The sequence below is a fragment of the Petromyzon marinus genome, chromosome 29, assembly GCF_048934315.1.
Source record: "Petromyzon marinus isolate PM22_M1 ecotype Great Lakes invasive population chromosome 29, UKy_Petmar_22M1.pri1.0, whole genome shotgun sequence".
In the NCBI taxonomy this organism is placed as follows: domain Eukaryota; kingdom Metazoa; phylum Chordata; class Hyperoartia; order Petromyzontiformes; family Petromyzontidae; genus Petromyzon; species Petromyzon marinus.
The window spans coordinates 7678529-7692369 of NC_133695.1; the positions used below are offsets into that span (position 1 = coordinate 7678529).

A 13841-nucleotide genomic window follows, 5' to 3' on the forward strand; every position below is an offset into this window, starting at 1 on the left:
ACTGCGTCAGCCACCGCGGTTGACCTCCGCTCGTGACCCCGCGACTCTTTGAGTCTCGGGCCCCTGCCCACGCCCTCCCCCCACCCCGCCCCCGTTGCCTGGCAACCGCTTCAGCTTTTGAGGAGAGGGGGGCGGGGCGGGCGGGGGGCGCGGATTTAAATAAAAACTCAAAACTCGGTTGGAATTAAAACCAGGCGGGGCGCTGGGGATGGGCGGTGGGGGTGGGTGGGTGGGGGACTCAGGGATCAGGGGGGGGGGTGCAAGGAGGGGGAGGGATGAGTGGGACTAACTGCAGGAAACTGATACACGACCCTGCGGACCGTGCCCTCCTGCCCCCACCGCGCTCCTCCTACTCCCTCTGCTCCTCCCCGTCTCTCCTCCTGCTCCCGCCCCCCGCGTTCTCCTGACCCCTCCCCCCCCCTGCCCCCCTCACCAGATGTGGATGAGTGTATGGACGGCTCAAGCTGCGTGGGGGGGGAGTGCGTGAACACCCCCGGCTCCTACAACTGCTTCTGCCGCCCCCGCAAGTCCTCGACGCCACCGGCCGCCGCTGCGGAAACAGCTCCACCCCGGACGGTACGGGAGTGCGCCAACCTGGTGATCCACCCGTGTGCTCCATCCTGGTGCTCCGCCCATGTGCTCCACTTGTGTGCTACACCCGTATGCTCCACCCATGTGCCCTATACCTCTGTGCTCCACCCATATGCTCCACCCATGTGCTCCACCCGTGTGCTCCACCCACGTGTGTGCCCCATGTAGGCGCTGCACCCAGACTGTTGTGCTCTCAATGCCCCTCACAGTGCTGCACCTACGTACTCCACCGAGATGCTCCATCTGTGCAAATCACACCACGTGATCCACCCGGTCGTGTCCACGCCGAGGCGGGGGACACCATGGCTACAGGAGCCTGAAAGAGACTTCGAGTTTGTGTCTCCGAGTTACACCTTAACATTCCTGCTGCTGCTGCTGGTGGTGCTGCTGCTGCTGATGATGATGCTCATGATGGGTGGAGGTGATACCGTTGGTACTAATGATGGCGGTTGTAGTGGTGCTGGTGGCGATGCTGGTACTGATGTGTGCTGCTGATGATGATGATGACGGTGGTGGTACTCGTGCTGGTAGTGGTTATGCTAATTGGTGCCGTCGTCGCTACTGCCGCTGCGTCAGATGTGCCCGGAGGAGATGGACATCCACATGGACCTGTGCTGGAAGCGCGTGAGCAGCGACTACATGTGCAGCAGCCCCATCGTTGGCAAACAGACGACCTACACGGAGTGCTGCTGCCTCTACGGGGAGGCGTGGGGCCACGAGTGTGCCCTCTGCCCCATGCGCACGTCCGGTGAGGACTCTGCACTCACCCCGCTCATCCAACTCACCCGGCACCCTCCTCACCATCAACGCGGAGATGCATTCCGTCACCCGCTCCCCTGTCCCGAGTGCCTCTCCTCCCCAAACGGCGCGGCGTCGCCCCCTGGTGGAAAGATAGAAGCGGGGCGGGGGGGGGCGCGACACGAGGAATAGCAGGGCAGCACGTGTGTGTGTGTGTGCGTACACGTGTGGTGTAACGGTTAGCGCGCTGTGCTACAAACCCGGTGACCCGAGTTCGATTCCCGCTCACGGCCAACATCAGTGACCATTATCTGAACCGATCCTGGGCCTCCCCTAGGTCACCTCAGCCTCAAATAAGTACCTGGTGTGATGTGTGTAAAAAAAACATCACCACGAGGGAGACAAAGGCGGCCAGACGTGGTTCTGGCCACCCACCCCTCTTGTGCCATTCTGACCTTCATAGGTGCTCGCTAACAGAACTTGCCCCAACAGTATGTTCAGGCTATACGGGGGATCTTTGTCTGTTTTGTGTACACGTGTGATTGCGTGTGTGTACACGTGTGTGTGTGGGGAGCGGTAGTGTAGTGGTTAGTGCGCTGCGAACTCGGCAACCCGAGCTCAATTCCCGCTCAAGGCCAATTCCAAGTGATGATTTTCTGAACCGGTCCTGGACCTCCCTGCATGTACTGTATGTAGAACTGCATTCGCACCGTACGTAGCTAACGGTGCTAATCAACTCAGCCTCGAATGAGTGCCTGGGGCGGTAAACATCGCCACTGGGGAGACAAAGGCAGCCGGGCGTGGTTCTGGCCACCGAGCCCCTCGTGTGCCTCCCCGGCCTTCATTGGCGCTCGCCAACAGCACTTGTCCCAACAGTCTGTTGAGGCTGTACGGGGGGTCTTTGTCTTTGTGCGTGCAGCTGACTATGCCCAGCTGTGTAATCTGCCCCGCGCGGGCGATGGGGGCCCGGGGAGAAACCTTCACGAGGGCTCGCACTTCGGGGAGGATATGCACGGCTCCCCCTACCTTGAGCCGGGGTTCGCGTACCCAGGGGGGCCCGAGCCCCCCCGCCGGGATGCTGCCCCTCTACCATCAACGGACGGAGACGGTGAGGGCTTTTCACAGCAACTGGGGACTATCGCCATCATTAAAATAATAATAATAATAATGATCATGTCATAAAAATCATTATCATTGTCATCATTAACATCAAATTACAATCCTTATTTATCAAAATAATCTTAAACAAACTGATCGTGTTTATTATTATGATTATCAAAGTATAAACATAATTATCATTGCCACCATCATCATCTTAATTTTCAGCGCCAGAATCATCACCCCCTTCAATATCATCTTCATCATGATCATCATATCAACCATTATCGTTATCACGTGCGTCATTGTCACCGTCGTCAACAATCATGACCACCATCACCAACCACTTCGATGCCATCGCAACTTCACTGTTCACGCCTCGTCTTCCACAAAGGTGGCGCGTGCCCCCTTCGCTCCTGAGCACCGCCCACACTCCCTCATTTTCTTGACCCCCCCCTCCTGACCCCCTCCCCCAGGCTACTACGGCGAGGGTTCGGAGGGGCTGCAGGGGGAGGAGTGCGGCATCCTGAGCGGCTGTGAGAACGGGCGCTGCGTGCGCGTGCGTGAGGGGTTCACGTGCGAGTGCGACCCGGGCTTCCAGCTAGACAACTCGCGCATGCAGTGCCTGGGTACGGCCATGCACGCACGCACCACACACCACACACCACACCACACACACCACACCACACACACCACACACCACACCACACACCACCACACACCACACACACCACACACACCACACACACCACACACCACACACCACACACCACACACCACACACACCACACACACCACACACCACACACACCACACACACCACACACACCACACACACCACACACCCCACACACCCCACACACACCACACACCCCACACACACCACACACACCACACACACCACACACCCCACCACACCACACCACACACCACACACCACACACCACACACCACACACCACACCACACACCACACACCACACCACACACCACACACCACACACCACACACCACACCACACACCACACACCACACACCACACCACCCACACACACCACACCACACACCACACACCACACCACACACACACACAAAGACAGAGACCAAGATCCCCCGTATAGCCTTTAACAGACTGTTGGGGCAAGTGCTGTTAGCGAGCACCCATGAAGGCCGGCACAGCATATGAGGGGGTGGGTGGCCAACACCACTCCCGGCCGCCTTTGTCTCCCCAGAGGCGATGTTTACGCATCGCACCAGGTACTCATTTGAGGCTGAGTCGACCTTTGGGAGGCCCAGGACCAGTTTAGATAATCGTCACCGATTAACTAAACCGCTGTGAGCGGGAATCGAACCCGGGTCGCCAGGTTCATAGCGCAGCGCGCTAACCGCGACACTCCCTCTCACCCCGGGGGTACACACACACACTCGTACACACAGACAAAGACAAAGGTCCCCCGTTTAGAAATTAACAGGCTTGTGGGGAAAGTGAAGCCTGGAACGGCACATGAGGTGGTGAGTGGCCAACACCACGCCCGGCCGCCTTTGTCTCTCCCCCGTGATGTTGTTTTTCACACATCGCACCAAGTATGTATTTAGGGCTGAGGTTGACCTCGGGGAGGCGCAGGGTCGGTTCAAACATTCGCTATCATTATTTCTAGTAAGGGAGAATTAAACTCGGGTTACTGGGTTCGTCGCGTGGTGTGCTAACCACGATACTGCCGCTCCCCACACATATATACAGACCTCTATAGACACACCCACATATTCATCTCTATACATACCCTTCTACATTACTAAACACACACAGACCTCTGCACACACCTGTACACATATCAATGACATCTCTGCCACGCACCTGTACACACACACACACACCTGTACACGTGCCTGTACACAGCTCCCTACACACCTGAATACACATGCCTGTACATGCGTGTACAGGCATGTGTCTGTACACACATTACTGCGCACTACATCTGTGCACTCGTATTATTGTACACATGGTCACACTCTCTGCACGCCTCTCTACACATCTGCCCCCCCACCCCACCGCCCCCCCCCCCTGGCCATCCCCCCAACAGACGTAGACGAGTGTGAGGAGTCCAACCCGGGTGGTCCTCTATGCTCCAATGGCCACTGCACGAACACGGAGGGCTCCTTCAGGTGCAGCTGCCCCCAGGGCACGGCCCTGGGCCCCGACGGGCGCGTGTGCGAGCCCCACCGGGCCCCCAGGGCTCCCAGGGCCCCAAAACCCTCCAGGGCCCCAAAACCCTCCAGGGCCCCAAAACCCTCCAGGGCTCAGCCGCGTTCCCACCGCGCCCGCAGGGCCCCCTAGCCGCTCCCTCCTGCTTCCCCCTCCCCTCCCGCTACCACCACTAATAATGTTATTGTTGTTGTGACTGCTGCCTCTCTGGTGTGTGTGTGTATGGTATCGCGTGATCCGTCTCCGTGGCCTCCTCTCTCTGGGGGGAGGGGTCCCATGGCCTCGGTGGCTGTGTTTGGTGCCGAGTCGGACCGTGCTCGGGGTGCTTGTGTGGGGCAGGTGGTGGCGACTTGGGGTGGGAGATGTGGGGATAAGAATGACGACGGGGAGATTTGGGAGAAAGGTAGGGGGGCTGGAAGAGACGGGGCGGGTGGGAATATCTCTCACGACACAGATGAAGGCCTCGTCATCCGCGACACGTGTCACTAGAGGTCACGTCAGGTCACGGGGTCGCCCCTCACTGACCGCCCCGCGGTGCCCCACTCACACGAAACGCGCGAAGCCACGGTGGAGCAGATCGAGCGGGGGGGGGGGGGGGGGGGCAGTGAGCGATGTGTGATGTGCGTACAGGATGTAGAATGGGCAAAGGCGCTACCCAGCATTTGCTGGCTCACGCAAATGTGGGCGGAAGGGGCGTCCACTCGAGGCCACTCCGGTCGAGAGCCCCCTCGAGAGGGCTATTTGGCCTACTCTTCCACGCTAACCAGACGTCTGGAACGAGGCGGAATAACCCACGCTCTGCCCCACCACACACACGCGAACCCGACTGTGTGGTACCCATGTATATCACCGCTGGGTGGACTGCGGCGTTGCTGTATAACCTCGATTGGGCCACAGCTGATGAGCGGTGTCAGAAGCCTGGCCACTATTATGACATAATAATAATTATCAATGGGGATAATAATAGGCTGCATCCCATAACGCTGTTATTTGCCGCTTAGTTTACATAATTTAAGTCTCACTCGCAGCGGAGCCCCTGAGCAGCAGAGCCCCCTCCCCACGCACCCCCCTTTTATGTTTATATTGTCCATATTAAAACGACAAACGAATAATCAGACTTTTTAAGTAAAAACTATATATTGTTCCCTGCGCCCCTCCGCAGTTTTGCTTCCTCAGAGAGATGTCCGGTTCCCCCTCCCGCCCCCATCCAAACCCTGACTCCCTCCCCGCTAAATCCCCTGCATCCGGCCCTGACCCCGGGGGCCCCCGTGGGAACTCGCGAGTGAAGAGGTAGGGACCGCGGTGCCGTGCCCGCGTGAACTCGCGATGCGTGCGCGCGTCGACCGTGCTTCTGGTGCTACAGCCACCGCGTGGAGCCACTCGAACGTGAAAGCGGGCTGCTGTTGCTACGTTCGGAAATGGTGCTCAAGCTCAGACTTGAAACTCAAACCTCGCGCCCCTCCCCCCGCACCCCTCCCAGCACCGCTGCCTCGTACACAGCCAGGGTCTGAATTCGGCCGGGTCTCTTCGAGTTCGGCGACAAAAGAAATTGTTCTACGGTTGTGCCGTGGAGTGAAACGTCGGACATCGTGCCAAACAACACGCGGTCCAACCCCAAAAGCTAAAACTGAAAGATGTACTGCACAACCGACGAAAACCCACGCACGACCGTGGCCAGGTTAATATTTACCTGCCACACCACTTCTATAATATACCTTCGTTGTGACCACTAGCCACTGGCGCCTACGACTCTAGTCTAACAGCGACCCTGAAAATGTTCAGTGAGATATCACCCCAGCCCCCCCCCCACTCTTAGAACATTAGAAAATAAATAATTCCACTTATTTATCCGTAAAAAGGCTCGCTGAGCTTAAGATTAAATTTTTGAAGGTGGGTGCTGCTACATTTGGATGTTTGGCGATGAATGCCACGGAGCATCGGGGGCAACCACCCTTGGCTGTGCTGCCATCTGGCCACCTCGCAGCCCAAGCCTAGGAGGACACGTGGTGGTACCCCCGAGGCAGCCCCCTCTCGCCCAAACACTGAGCAGGCTTAACACCGCGCTTACCTTCCGAGATCCGACCGGGCGCGGGACAGAGGTTGAATAGTTTGGCCGTGGGACGGTTGCCCTGTGGAGGCTGAGGTAGGACCGTTGCCCGAAACGTCCACGTGGTGGCGTATTTGCTGCTGGGTGCGAGGCGGCAAGGTGCGAGGCGTGGTGGCCGTGGTGGGTGCTGTTGATTCGCGGGGTCGGGAAGAGCGCCCGGGAGCGAGGAGTCGGAGCGCCCCGCTTGGCGGTTGAAGCGCGATTCGCGTGGTGGTGATGATGATGATAAATTGTTTGTTGTTGTTTTTTTAATATGAAATGTACAGTTCATTTACACGATGCAGTGAGTATCTCCGTAAAGAAAAAGTTTGTTTTGTAAAACAACCCCCAAGCTGTCGTGGTCTGTGTGGAGCGTCTTGTGCATCACCGCCGCCGTCACCATCGTCCACACTCCGCCCTGAGGGGCATTCCCCGTAATCCACATGTTGGCCTATGGGGCAATTCGTTTCCCTGCCATTCGTTTTTGTCCGTCCTTCCGTTTGTTTTTTACCCTTAAACTAAGATTGTTTTACCGCTTGAATTTAGTAAAAAAGAAATCTATCGGCTTTTCGTGTCCCGGCACGGCAGCGGTGCTCCGGCTTTCGCGGCAGGTTGGCCGTGGAGGTCGCCGCGATTTGGCACTCGGCCCCCGTGCTTGCAAGCGTAAACGAATCATTTGGCGGGACCCCGGGGTCCCGCAAAAATCAGGTCAATAATTATTATTTTTAAGTCCGCCCACTCGTGATTCCGACAGCAACGCGCCGCCCGCCCAGACTCGCGCCAACAAGCGCCAGCAGCAGGCGGCGATCGACACGATGGGCGCCACCCCACCGGCCAAACGCGAGCCCCGGGGGGCGTCCGCCGCAGTCGCGCGCGGCGACGACGCCCTCCGGTCAGACGTCGATCCTCAGCTTCTTTGCCAAGGCGAGCCCCGCCGCCGCCGCCCCCCCCAGGCAGGGAATTTAACGTGTTTGTGTAATTTTTCAACTTTTTACGAAACTTAGTGCCCCGAGTAGCTCTCGACGAGGCCAATCGATTGACACTAGTTTTGTTGTCGGTAAGGCAGCAAGACTCGTGTCGCTACACGGGTTTTACCACCCCGGGGCAGTGATGGGACCCCGAGGTCCCGCCAATTGCTTCAATTGTTGAAAAAGAGATTACGGTCGTTGATTTGTAGGATGAGGATTTAATGAGGGGAGGGGGGCCGTTTTCAATAAAACAGCGCCCCCCCAGTGGATAGAGCGTCCCCTCCCAGTGGTGATAGAGCGTCCCCCCCCAGTGGATAGAGCGTCCCCCCCCCCAGTGGATAGAGCGTCCCCCCCCAATGGTGATAGAGCGTCCCCCCCCCAGTGATGATAGAGCGTCCCCCCCAGTGGTGATAGAGCGTCCCCCCCCAGTGGTGATAGAGCGTCGCCCCCCCCCCCAGTGGTGATAGAGCGTCCCCCCCCAGTGGTGATAGAGCGTCGCCCCCCCCCCCCAGTGGTGATAGAGCGTCCCCCCCCAGTGGTGATAGAGCGTCGCCCCCCCCCCCCCAGTGGTGATAGAGCGTCCCCCCTCCCAGTGGTGATAGAGCGTCCCCCCTCCCAGTGGTGATAGAGCGTCCCCCCCCCAGTGATGATAGAGCGTCCCCCCCCGCCAGTGGTGATAGAGCGTCCCCCCCCCCCAGTGATGATAGAGCGTCCCCCCCCCGCCAGTGGTAATAGAGCGTCCCCCCCCCAGTGGGGATAGAGCGTCCCCCCCCCCCAGTGGTGATAGAGCATCCCCCCCCCCCCCAGTGGTGATAGAGCGTCCCCCCCCCCCAGTGGTGATAGAGCGTCCCACTGTGGTGAATGAGCGTCCCCCCAGTGGTGATAGAGCGTCCCACAGCGGTGATAGAGCGTCCCCCCAGTGGTGATAGAGCGTCCCACAGTAGTGATAGAGCGTCCTACAGTAGTGATAGAGCGTCCCCCCAGTGGTGATAGAGCGTCCCCCCCCAGTGGTGATAGAGCGTCTCACAGTAGTGATAGAGCGTCCCCCCAGTAGTGATAGAACGTCCCCCCCCCCCGCCAGTGGTGATAGAGCGTCCCCCCCCCAGTGATGATAGAGCGTCCCCCCCCCCAGTGGTGATAGAGCATCCCCCCCCCCCAGTGGTGATAGAGCGTCCCCCCCCCCCCAGTGGTGATAGAGCGCCCCCCCCCAGTGATGATAGAGCGTCCCCCCAGTGATGATAGAGCGCCCCCCCCCCAAGTGGTGATAGAGCGTCCCACAGTGGTGATAGAAAGAGCGTCCCCCAGTGGTGATAGAGCGTCCCCCAGTGGTGATAGAGCGTCCCCCCTAGTGGTGATAGAGCATCCCCCCAGTGGTGATAGAGCGTCCCCCCAGTGGTGATAGAGCGTCCCCCCCAGTGGTGATAGAGCGTCCCCCCAGTGGTGATAGAGCGTCTCACAGTAGTGATAGAGCGTCCCCCCAGTAGTGATAGAGCGTCTCACAGTAGTGATAGAGCGTCCCCCCAGTAGTGATAGAGCGTCCCCCCAGTGGTGATAGAGCGTCCCCCCCAGTGGTGATAGAGCGTCCCCCCAGTGGTGATAGAGCGTCTCACAGTAGTGATAGAGCGTCCCCCCCAGTGGTGATAGAGCGTCCCCCCAGTGGTGATAGAGCGTCCCCCCCAGTGGTGATAGAGCGTCCCCCCAGTGGTGATAGAGCGTCTCACAGTAGTGATAGAGCGTCCCCCCAGTAGTGATAGAGCGTCCCCCCCCGCCAGTGGTGATAGAGCGTCCCCCCCCCCAGTGATGATAGAGCGTCCCCCCCCCCAGTGGTGATAGAGCATCCCCCCCCCCCAGTGGTGATAGAGCGTCCCCCCCCCCAGTGGTGATAGAGCGCCCCCCCCCCCAGTGATGATAGAGCGTCCCCCCAGTGATGATAGAGCGCCCCCCCCCCCAAGTGGTGATAGAGCGTCCCACAGTAGTGATAGAGCGCCCCCCCCCCAAGTGGTGATAGAGCGTCCCACAGTAGTGATAGAAAGAGCGTCCCCCAGTGGTGATAGAGCGTCCCCCCCAGTGGTGATAGAGCGTCCCACAGTGGTGATAGAGCATCCCCCCAGTGGTGATAGAGCGTCCCCCCCCCCCAGTGGTGATAGAGCGTCCTCCCCCCCAGTGGTGATAGAGCGCCCCCCCCCAGTGATGATAGAGCGTCCCCCCAGTGATGATAGAGCGCCCCCCCCAAGTGGTGATAGAGCGTCCCCCCCAGTGGTGATAGAGCGTCCCCCCAGTGGTGATAGAGCGTCCCCCCCAGTGGTGATAGAGCGTCCCCCCAGTGGTGATAGAGCGTCTCACAGTAGTGATAGAGCGTCCCCCCAGTAGTGATAGAGCGTCCCCCCAGTGGTGATAGAGCGTGCCCCCAGTGGTGATAGAGCGTCTCACAGTAGTGATAGAGCGTCTCACAGTAGTGATAGAGCGTCTCACAGTAGTGATAGAGCGTCCCCCCAGTAGTGATAGAGCGTCTCACAGTAGTGATAGAGCGTCTCACAGTAGTGATAGAGCGTCCCCCCAGTAGTGATAGAGCGTCCCCTCAGTGGTGATAGAGCGTCCCCCCAGTGGTGATAGAGCGTCCCCCCCAGTGGTGATAGAGCGTCCCCCCAGTGGTGATAGAGCGTCCCCCCCAGTGGTGATAGAGCGTCCCCCCAGTAGTGATAGAGCGTCCCCCCCCGCCAGTGGTGATAGAGCGTCCCCCCCCCAGTGATGATAGAGCGTCCCCCCCCCCCCAGTGGTGATAGAGCATCCCCCCCCCCAGTGGTGATAGAGCGTCCCCCCCCCCAGTGGTGATAGAGCGCCCCCCCCCAGTGATGATAGAGCGTCCCCCCAGTAGTGATAGAGCGTCCCCCCAGTGGTGATAGAGCGTCCCCCCAGTGGTGATAGAGCGTCCCCCCCCAGTGGTGATAGAGCGTCCCCCCCAGTGGTGATAGAGCGTCTCACAGTAGTGATAGAGCGTCCCCCCAGTAGTGATAGAGCGTCCCCCCCCGCCAGTGGTGATAGAGCGTCCCCCCCCCAGTGATGATAGAGCGTCCTCCCCCCCAGTGGTGATAGAGCATCCCCCCCCCCCCCCAGTGGTGATAGAGCGTCCCCCCCCCCAGTGGTGATAGAGCGCCCCCCCCCAGTGATGATAGAGCGTCCCCCCAGTGATGATAGAGCGCCCCCCCCCAAGTGGTGATAGAGCGTCCCACAGTAGTGATAGAGCGCCCCCCCCCCCCAAGTGGTGATAGAGCGTCCCACAGTAGTGATAGAAAGAGCGTCCCCCAGTGGTGATAGAGCGTCCCCCCCAGTGGTGATAGAGCGTCCCACAGTGGTGATAGAGCGTCCCCACAGTGATGATAGATCGTCCCCCCAGTGGTGATAAAGCGCCCCCCCCCCCCCCAAGTGGTGATAGAGCGTCCCACAGTGGTGATAGAAAGAGCGTCCCCCAGTGGTGATAGAGCGTCCCCCAGTGGTGATAGAGCGTCCCCCCTAGTGGTGATAGAGCATCCCCCCAGTGGTGATAGAGCGTCTCACAGTAGTGATAGAGCGTCCCCCCAGTGGTGATAGAGCGTCCCCCCAGTAGTGATAGAGCGTCCCCCAGTGGTGATAGAGCGTCCCCCCAGTGGTGATAGAGCGTCCCACAGCAGTGATAGAGCGTCCCACAGCAGTGATAGAGCGTCCCCCCAGTGGTGATAGAGCGTCCCCCCAGTGGTGATAGAGCGTCCCACAGTGGTGATAGAGCGTCCCACAGTAGTAATAGAGCGTCCCACAGTGGTGATAGAGCGTCCCCCCAGTGGTGATAGAGCGTCCCACTGTGGTGAATGAGCGTCCCCCCAGTGGTGATAGAGCGTCCCACTGTGGTGAATGAGCGTCCCCCCAGTGGTGATAGAGCGTCCCACAGCGGTGATAGAGCGTCCCCCCAGTGGTGATAGAGCGTCCCACAGTAGTGATAGAGCGTCCTACAGTAGTGATAGAGCGTCCCCCCAGTGGTGATAGAGCGTCCCCCCCAGTGGTGATAAGAGCGTCCCACAGTGGTGATGGAGCGTCCCCTCTTCAAAAAGTTATTCGTGCGGTCCTTACCCGGGTCCGCCTGCATCAGAGAGAACAAAATCAGATACTACGCTGCAAAGTCCTGGTGAAGACAGTACATGATCCGGTTTTCTAGACATTGTTTCGTCGGAATAACGCTGACAAAATATATTTTTTAAGTGTCCCCGCTTCATTTATACGTTTGTGCAAAACACAAAGCACTGCACTACAGCGCCCTAGAGGATTTAATGCATGCTTTGGTTTATAAATCGTTGCCTTGTACTGCACCACGGGAAGGAGGTGCTTTGGCAGGGAAGAGCCGAAAAGAAGGAATGGAAACTAACTATGCACCTTCTTGGTTCTTTCGGTAAAGTCACGTAGAATGGAAATAAAATAATAAAAATAAAGCAATAAAATTCTCACGACGTTTCGGCCACAACACAAGTAACCTTCCTCAGGTGAAGAAACAGAAAGAACCAAGAAGATGAATCCCTGCAGTCACGAAAGATTTAAATCGAAATGTAACTATGCACCATGAAGTAAGACCACTCTCGTCTGCGATCCTTCAACGAAGGAACAGGAAAACTACGCCAGCTTTCTCTGCTGAAGCCCTCTCGTCGTGGCCAGCAGACTTCGACATTGGCGTTTAGCTCTTGAACATATTGCTGCCACCATACTCAAGTACGTACGGAATAGCCGTGTAACTCTGTTATGGGGCCCGGCACATTACTTAATAGGTAAACGCAAAGCAATTATCGTCCCCGACCGCAAAATCTCTCGCAGTAGCGGGCGACAATTAAAATAAGTAATATTTAAAAATACTTTTAAAAACACACGCTTTAATGAAATGTACCGTACGAGTAATGGCAGAACTCCACGACTCCAGGAAGTCGCCCCGAAGCTTGCCATAATGTAAAGGAGCGTGGTGATTTACAGCCAACGTCAGTTGAGCGTGGACAATTAGACCCAAGCCTAAACATATAGTTGTATTGTCATCAGTATGACATAAGCATACCAAGTTTACAGTCGATACCACATTGGGAAGTGGGTTAAAATTGAGTTACAAAATTTGAGGATACAACAACAGATTGAGTACATTTTGATTTAAAGCTTTCGTGACTGCAGGGATTCATATTCTTGGTTCTTTCGGCAAAGTCACGTAGAAGGGAAACAACTAAATAATAAAAATACAAAACAAAATTCTCACGACGTTTCGATTGCAACACAAGCAATCATCATCAGGTGCGAAAACCACAGCAAGAAAATTTGAAAAAGTGGCGGGTTATTTTTAACGTTAGCACCACGGAGAGCGATTTGACAGTTTGTTCAGATGGACGAGTCCATCTATGTTCGGAAAAGAGGAGGGGGGAGACGAGTGAGTAAAATAAAAGCGTGTGAAAATGGTCGAGACTCAGTGAGGCTTTTATGAGTTAACGAGTATAACACTGATTCGATGCATGTATCGACAGCGCAATAATTGATTAATCGACGCATCGCCACGTGCATACTACGCAGAGAGGGCACGTGTATTGCTCAGGACAATTATCAGCAGATTGACACTTATTACCCAGCAAGCAAAGACGCGCGAAGTCTCAACACGTGTGTTGTGTATGGAATGAACCCGGGAAAAAAAAAAACTTGACCTCGCATACGAACCTACTTGTTGCACTGCCGTCTCGTGGTCACCGTGGAAGCTTTCTCACATGTTGATTGCTTGCGTTGCAGTCGAAGCGTCGTATGATATTATCTAATTTATTTTCATTCTACGTGACTTTATTGAAATATTTGAAGTTGTAGTGACTGCAAGGATCCATATTAAATTTTGATTTAAAGCTTTCGTGACTGCAGTAATTCATATTCTTAGCTCTTTCGGTAAAGTCACGTTGAAGGGAAACAATAAAATAATAAAATATATATAACAATAAAAATTCTCACGACGTCTCGACCATAACACAAACGGACGTCATCTGATGACGACCGTTTGTCATCTGATGACGACCGTTTGTGTTATGGTCGAAACGTCGTGAGAATTTTTATTGTTTTATATATATTTTATTATTTTATTGTTTCCCTTCAACGTGACTTTACCGAAAGAGCTAAGAATAAGG

At 56.6% G+C, this 13841-nt stretch overlaps 1 protein-coding gene across 1 annotated transcript in view; it reads left to right on the plus strand.

Moving 5' to 3' along the window:
- Nucleotides 1-7060, plus strand: part of LOC116947099 (latent-transforming growth factor beta-binding protein 1-like) — a 49744-nt gene extending 42684 nt beyond the window's left edge. Inside the window, 6 exon segments of the mRNA XM_076070426.1 lie at nt 437-517; nt 520-778; nt 1140-1339; nt 2249-2437; nt 2904-3056; nt 4508-7060. Coding sequence (XP_075926541.1) covers nt 437-517; nt 520-778; nt 1140-1339; nt 2249-2437; nt 2904-3056; nt 4508-4761 — 1136 coding nt within the window. The 3' untranslated portion in view covers nt 4762-7060.
- The last annotated feature ends 6781 nt before the right edge of the window (nt 7061-13841 follow it).